Source organism: Fragaria vesca, linkage group LG1 (assembly GCF_000184155.1).
Source record: "Fragaria vesca subsp. vesca linkage group LG1, FraVesHawaii_1.0, whole genome shotgun sequence".
Taxonomy (NCBI): domain Eukaryota; kingdom Viridiplantae; phylum Streptophyta; class Magnoliopsida; order Rosales; family Rosaceae; genus Fragaria; species Fragaria vesca.
This window is the reverse complement of record NC_020491.1, coordinates 9,947,789-9,956,042: the sequence shown is the minus strand read 5'-3', so window position 1 is coordinate 9,956,042 and position 8,254 is coordinate 9,947,789. Positions and strand designations below refer to the sequence as shown.

The 8,254-nt window shown below is 39.6% G+C and overlaps 1 protein-coding gene and 1 pseudogene across 1 annotated transcript in view; both read right to left on the bottom strand.

The window, feature by feature from the left end:
- Positions 1 to 2,120, bottom strand: part of LOC101300574 — a 12,164-nt pseudogene extending 10,044 nt beyond the window's left edge.
- Positions 2,121 to 2,654: 534 nt separating this feature from the next.
- LOC101300292 (NADP-dependent alkenal double bond reductase P1-like) overlaps positions 2,655 to 8,254 on the bottom strand; it is a 9,751-nt gene continuing 4,151 nt past the window's right edge. The window contains exon 7 of the mRNA XM_004289123.1: positions 2,655 to 3,078. Within this exon, the coding sequence (XP_004289171.1) occupies positions 2,827 to 3,078 (252 nt within the window). The 3' untranslated portion in view covers positions 2,655 to 2,826. The remainder of the gene's footprint in view (positions 3,079 to 8,254) is intronic.

The following is an 8,254-nucleotide window of genomic DNA, read 5'->3' as shown; positions in this document are numbered from 1 at the left end:
TATTTTAAAATATTCGTCGGCTAAAGTTTGGCAGATAACCGACGACAAAAAAGTCGTCGGCTATAGTCCGGACTTTAGCCGACGAAATAATGTCGTCGGCTAAAGTCTGGACTATAGCCGACGAAAAAATGTCGTCGGCTAAAGTCTGGACTATAGCCGACGAAATATACGTGTGTCGTCGGCTAAAGTCACCACAGACGAGCTTTTCCCGACGAAATCTTAGCCGACGAAAGGTCGTCGGCTAAGATCTTAGCCGACGAATTAAGCTGACAGGCCGACGAAAAATTTTCGTCGGCTAAAGTGCTTGTCCTGGTAGTGTAGCCAAGTTTGTTACTTTTTTGTCAGTTTAATTTGTTCATTTCTTTATTCAAACATGAATTAATTTTGAAAAAACGAAAGTTAAAATTGGTCGATATTGAAATTTTGATAAGTAAATTGGTTAATCTTGAAAGCCTAAGGTAGCAAATTTGATGGAAATGTAGTAAATTGGCTGAAATAAAAGATAGGGTAACAAATTAGCTGAAATAAAAACAAAAGTTGCAAATTGTCACCAAGATGAAAGCTAGGGTAGCAAATTGACACCAAAGTAAAAATTAGGATAGCAAATTGTCAATTATGCCTTAATGCAATTATAGAACACTGCAGTAGCTTCTCTGGTTGACTAATCAGATGTCATAATCAAAGTCATAGAAATATCTTTTTACTAGTTTCTTCAAATGTATATCAGCTGTGGTAATTAATAAACCTAGCTAGAAATGTCAATATCAGGCAAAAATATATGATTAATTCCGGTACCTTCTCATCAGTTCCCGTGCTCCCAACAATCCTACAGCCTTTAAGCTAGGCTAACTACCCTGCATAGATCCCAACTGCACTTGCTGCGGCTGAGATGAAAACATTCGACCCAGCTTTTATCGGAGCCGCGATCACCTCTATTCCCACCCACGCTGCCAACCCAGGTAGCCCTAATACACAAGTATAATATTAATCGAACTATGTTTCAGACTAAAGTGTGTGAAACAATAACAATGAAAGGAGAACTCTGTGATAATATTGGAGGGTACGTATGATTCTAGTGAAAGTAAAGAAGTATTATACCTAGCAGACTGAGATATTCAGGCAATGGAATCCTATCATTTGGTTGCACCCAGGGACGGAGCATAGTGAAACACTATCTGGGCTACAGCCCAGAGAACTTTTGTTGACTTTAATTAGCATAGACCTCACAACTAACAATTATAACTCAGTAAACTTTTGAGTTTTGTATAATTAGCTTAGACTTAATTATCCTAAACCTTACACATCTTTATGAATTTGGCCAAATTAATGTGTCAAAGAGTTTCTGAAATCTGAATGAAGAACTAGATGAAATTTAATCTCATTTTATTCCTTTTTTGTTCTTAGTTAAGTTATTAACTCAAATTATAGTCTATCTGATCCTAAATGATTAAAATCTTCATATTTCTATGTGATAAAAAAAAAAATCTTCATATTTCTCGATTGAGTCAGCTCTTCGTTTTTTATATTCTCTTCATGAATTCTCATTTGTTCTTTTAAATTTTAAAAATATGAATTAATTAGTATTTATTTCGAAATTTTATCAAATGAAAATCTGGCCCAGTCTAGTTTGGGATCCTAGCTCCGTCCCTGGTTGCACCTTTCTTAAGATCTTGGATGACACCACACAGTAATCGGCAAAAGATGTGGAAGGACAAATCACTATGTCACCCTCACCATAGTCATTATCCTTCGACCTAATTACTCTTCCAACCCCAAATGATGAAATTACCTGCATATATAACACATGCATCAACCATACAACACAACAGAGAATTAATGTTTGCAAAGAACAAAAACCGAGAAATGATAATTGGATCTGAAGTCTGAACCTCGTTAAGTTTGAACTGCGCAAAGTACAGCCCTTCGTCCAGGCCTGTCATTCGGCCACGCAGGTATGGTTCAACGGAGACGAAGAGCGTCTCAAGGACGACATGTTGTTCAGGGATTGCATCAAGGGCCAGTGAGACGCAGCGAAGTTTAAGATGATCTGAAGTTGGAATACCTTCAGGAGCATAAGCAGCCATGTACCATTCTCTGCTTTCGACTACTGTACCACTCATATCTCCTTCGATCTAGATTCTTTTTCCTGGTCTTTTCTCCTTCTAGCTAGCTAGTTACTTGTTGCAACTACCAGCACCCCTATATATGAGACTCGATATATCTAAGTATCTAACACACACCAGTACGTGTACACAACCACTTACCAAGTTTAATGTGTGGTTTCTGCAGCTCTTCATGAATGCTGAGTTTAAATGCACGGTCGGCATCCCCGTATCGTTTCAAAGGAAAATGGATCTCCTTAAGGCTAAACGTATATGTGGCCGTAGACACATGCCCTAGTCTCTATCATTCATAATTTCACATAGAATAGTTGGGCCGGGGAAATCCACAGAGCCGTAGAAACAAGCCCTAAGCCCCCTTTTTCTATATTCAACACTCCATGATCAACTGCTACAAGAGTATATATAAGAACCCCGACTATTATTCCGTCGGGCAATAATATTCGTCTAGTCAGTAATGATCAAGAAATCTATGTTTATTTTCATGTATAAAATGAAAAGGCAGAAGTACTGAAAAAAAAAAAATCTCTTCGTAATAAGCAAATTAGAGGCTTTTTTATACTCGAAATCATCCGCAAAAGAGGATCGTCAACATACAACTAGATTCTTATTAGATAAATTTTTGATAAAGTGCATTGACTAGTTTATTGAAACGGTATATTATATATAGATTGATATCGATCCTGCCGGCCTTTCAACCTAGCCATCACTTGACTTGGATTACCACCTTTCCGATATTAGAGCTGGTGAAGAGTGACCCGAGGCTCTCCAAGAACTTGTCAATTCCATGAACGATTTTAAGCTTAGAGTTTATCTTTCGTTCCTTGAGGTGGCTCTCCATCTCTTTTGCAAAATCTCCAAACCGATCCAAGTATGAACCCAGCAGGAAACCTTGCATCTTTACTTCTTTTCCAACCAAATTTAGCAGATTTCGTACTCCCTTTCTCTCAGTCCAAACCTGCATATATGCAAAAATATAGACAAACGTACACCTTAATTAGTTCACAGGAAACAGGTTGAGGCACATAAATTTTCAACAATATATTCATAAAAGTTTCTTTTATACAATGTCCATGCATGAATTTGTAATTGTACGTATGTATCATATACGAGAAAATCAATGGTAGTGATAATATACACACACACGCACATAAGGACCTCATTAAGAATTTGAGGATTTATACTATTTTACATTAGTAGATGACTTCATTTAACGATCTCAACCGTTGATCCTCTAGATTCATATGTAAGAAATATGTCTAATAAATTTTAACTAACTTCATAATCATTTGGTCATTCAAATTGACGTAAACAATTATAGGCCGTTAGATAAAATTAAAACGAATATTGTGAAAATTAAATGGTTAAACGTTTTTCATTTTGGCTAATTTTTTGTAGGATTCATATGTGAGTAAGTAACTAAGAAATAGGTGGTTTTGATTGTCAAAATACATGCTAGAACTAAAAACATTCTCATTTTAAAAGTTTAAGGAGGTCACTACTAGAAGAAAGGCTTTAGCCGACGAAAATAAAAAAACCAGGCCGACGAACTATTTTTTTGTCGACTAATTTAAATTTTTGTCGGCTAAAGTTGACCATATATAGCTGACGAAATTAAATTTTCACTGGTTAAAAGAATTTTTTTCTTCGGCTATAGTCTGTGAACTTTAGCCGATGACTTTAAAATTATTTAGCCGACGAAATTAAAATGTCGTCGGCTAAAGTTCCTTATATTTGCAGATCTGGATAGCAGCTCATCTGGGAGAAAAAAAAGGGAGAAGAAAAAAAGGGAGAAAAAGTTTGGATGTTGTCGAAATCTGTCCATAATTAGTTTATACGACTTGTTGCGTCTCATCGCTTTGAAACTATTTTCAGTTGAAGGTCCGGCCAAAATACGTAATTTGGACGGTCCAATGACCTTTTCCGTGCGTTTAGGGGTTTCACTTACAAGATTGACCGTCCGGATCGAGCCCTTAACCTTGTCGGATCAAGTTGAATTTTTTCCCATACATGTATTTTATCATGATGGTCAGATCTGACAGTCGGATTTTAGTTTCTCAAGTTTGATCATCACAATCACAACATGCCTACTAATGTTGTATAACTTGTTTACCAAGTGTTAAGTAAATGTTCCGTTTCAAAAACAAATTATACGTAGAACCTTCAAACGTAAAAAAGTCGTGAAATAAGATATGACCAGAATGGTGAAATACGTCCATGGTTGAAAAATCACGGTATTCCAGTAAAGTCTCGGTGCCGATAGTTGCGGTTAATGCAATTTTTCATTCATTCTCCCTATGAGTAGCCCTATCTTTGGTGGTTATTTTCCGTAAAATTTTTATACGACTTGTTGCGTCTCATCGCTTTGAAACTATTTTCAGTTGAAGGTACGGCCAAAATACGTAATTTAGACGGTCCAATGACCTTTTCCGTGCGTTTAGGGGTTTCACTTACGGGATTGACCGTCCGGATCGAGCCCTTAACCTTGTTGGATCAAGTTGAATTTTTTCCCATATATGTATTTTATCATGATGGTCAGATCTGACGGTTGGATTTTCGTTTCTCAAGTTTGATCATCACAATCACAATGTGCCGAATGTATAAAAAGTAATCACAATGTGCTGAATGTATAAAAAATACTTTAGCCGACGAATTTCAAAGGTTTAGCCGACGACTTTCAAAAGTTAGCCGACGAATTTCAAAGGTTTAGCCGATGAATTTTAAGTGTTTAGCCGACGAATTTAATAGGTTTAGCCGACGAAATTTTTATTTCGTCGGCTAAAGTTATCGGGTATATCCCAGCGCTCGACAGCCTCCAGAGCGCGACAACCCTAAAAAACCCTGGCCGGCCTCCTCGAGCCCTCCCTCCTCCTCCTGCTGCTCTAGCCCTCCCTCCTCCTGCTGCTGCTCCAGCCTCGAGCCCTCCCTCCTCCTCGAGTACATTTCTGCGGAACTGTATGTTTTCTGTTTCACATTTCGTTTTGTGTTTGCTTTGATTTTCCGGTCAATTGCAATGTTTGCACCACTTTTAACTCGTCATTGGGAAATTTCATGGTAGGGAATGTGGAAAGTATTTAGGAAGTGTATATGTTAGAGTTTGGGAGCATCCAAACACATGTAAATTTGTCTCCGGAAATTTGGATTTATAGACATTGACTAGTACTTGAATTAAATAAATAGTTAAGTTTGGACATTCCAAAATCTAACTAATGTACATTAGGTAAACTGCATTTCTCTTGAATTTAGGGATTTTTGCTCTCTTTCGTATATCATGTTAGACATGCTGGCTGCTGTGAAGTAATGTCTGTCTTTGTGCTTGAGATTTCTGCCTCCTCTTTCTCTAAAATAGATATTCAATTTCATTTCTTGTTTCTGTTTGTGGATCATTATTCACCCTTTGTGCACATATTCTTGTTGTTCATGCTATAGGGTTAGACTTTCACTGGAAACAAGAAAATTTTATTCATGTTATAGGGTTAGATTTTCGTTCCTCTGTTTTTTTTGTTTTTTGTTTTTTTTTGTTGACTAATTGAATGAGTTTACAGTGTTTGATTTTGTGGTGTTGTTACGAATATGAAAATAAGCATGAAACTGACCTCCTATTTCTTGTCATGAAATATAAATCTAAAAGTTAGGAGCTTAAAAAATTAATTTTTAAAAGTTACAAATCTAAATTTTTTTTTCAAAAGGCTGACGCCTTGGTGAGGCTCTCGCTCCATAGCTTTGGCTACGCCTTAGCCTTTTAAAACATTGGCCTTGATTCAAATTAATATTTTAAACAGGATGAGCGGTAATTTTAGATCGACGAAGGGTTCGAAGGGCCAAAGGTTCGAATCGTCTGAGGGAACCTCTAGCAACCCTCAAACGTTGTTTCGAGGCCCCATGACAGCCAGACTTGAGACCCTCTAGAGACGGCACAAAGGCAGCCGGAGGAGCCCCCTTCATCGAGGCAGTAGGGAGTCCCTCATTCCTCAAGACAGTTGTGGCCTTAGACCCAGACGAAGGTGTCTGCACCCCGTATGCCTGAGATACACCGGGCGCCCACTCCGGGTCCTACTTCTTCGGATAGTGGGTCATCTGGGGTACAGATGCCGCCGCCTCATCTGTTCCTTCCGCGGATGATACTGGCCTTACCTGCAGTCGATGGCTCAGGGACGCCGATTTATCCATTGCCCCCGTCAGTGGCTCCATCAGCGGCGTACCGGTTCTTGCCTTATGATACGCCTCTTATTTCCGCGAGGGTATCATCATCGGCGACAGAGACGGAATCCGTCGCGTCCGCCGCATCTCCCTCATGTAATGAAAGATGAATGATTTGTTTTCTTATAATTAATAATAAAGGGTCTCCGATTTTAATAATTAATTTGGTTTATCATGTGATAGGCACCGTCGGAGCGAAGCCGACAAAGAAGAAGAGAGGCCCCGTCACAGGGAAGGCTCTAGAGAAGACCGTCAGTACCTCAGGGAGGATCGTCATCGTTACTGACGGGGATGGCGACATAGTATCGGGCGGGAAGTCGAGGACGTACTTCGGCCGCGTGGGAGCGCTCATTAGGGAGAGAGTCCCTATGTTGTGGTCAGACTGGGGCGAGGTCCCGCAGGAGGTTAAGGACATGGTCCACAACGCGATGTTGATGAGTTTACAAGTTGCCTCAATAATATTATGTATGACATTGTTGATTTCTCGAAAAACTAAACTAATAAACGGTTAAATATATGTGTGGTTTGACGTTCCCGAGCACCTGAAGAACAGATGGGCGAACGTTGTGCATGGGGGAAGGTACGTTGGGAAGTTAATGAAAAAACAAAATTGTATGTGATATTAATAATATTTCTAATATTTTTGTTGTATCTGTAGGTACAAGGAGTGGAAGAACGAGTTGCGAACCCACTGGACTACGCACGGGAACACACGTTCTGGTACCCCTGCTGAGTTCCAGTACAGGGAGTATGAGTGGCGTTGGCTTCTGACATCAGAATTCAACAACCCTCGTAAACAGGTATTTAAAAAAATTAATTAGTTAATTTGTTGTTAAGTACGTGCGTTTTAAAATATTTTACTAATAGTTTATTTTTTTCTTTGAAGGCCGTTTCCCGGGCGAACGCTCAGAACGGGCAACCCGGCAACGCAACACAAGGAACCATCATGCCGGTTCTAGACCGTTCGCTTTCTTCATGGACGAGGCGGCCAAGGAACATCCAGAAGCCAATCGATACGTCTATACGTACAAGAAGGCATATCCTGACGCCCAGGAGGATATTGTAAGTCATCTTACGTTTTTAAATTTTTAATTTTACTTATATATATATATGTCAAAATGTTAATTAATCATTTTTTTCTATCTAATTAGGCGAAAGTGAGGGAGGCTAATGACGAGGTGATGAGTGCTATAGTGAAGGAGACATGGCCGGACACGCAGGAGGAAGAGATGTCCGAAGCCATGTCCCGGATCGACACTTCGAATCCGAGTGTTGGGTCGAGGATCATGGGCACAGCCTTCTCACTGCGAGCAAACAACTTCTACTGTCGAGGTCTAGGAAAGAAGGGCGAGGGGGTCTTAAAGACCACTCCAACATTTCAACGAAATGCAGCCTCGACCAGTAGGAGGACCTCGACCACCAGCAGGACGACTTAGCTAGAGTCGGAAGTTCAGAGACTACGGGGACAGCAAGCTGCTCAGGCTGCCTATACTGCCGCGGTATATGCCACCCAGCAGCAGCAAATGTTCTAGTACTTCCAGGAGTTTACAGCTGCCCAGCTTCAGGGAATTCTGCCTCCGCCCATGCCTACGCTTATACCGCTACCTCAGCCGCCGCAACCTCCACAGCAGCCCTCAGAACTGGATATTAATTTAGATGATCTAGATTTTGTGTAGTTGATAAATTATATAGTTTTATGTGTTTGTTGTTGGTTATATGGAATTGTTTTGCAGCTTGCTTGGAATGGTAATTTAGAATTTTTTATTTTATTTTTTTATTACTAGAATGGACTTATAGCCGACGAAACATGTAAGATATTCGTCGGCTATAGTATTTTTAATTTTTTTAATAAGGTTTAGCCGACGAATTATGGCACGTGTCATCGGCTAAACCCTTCTAAAGCCGACGAAACAGACTATATTTCGTCGGCTTTA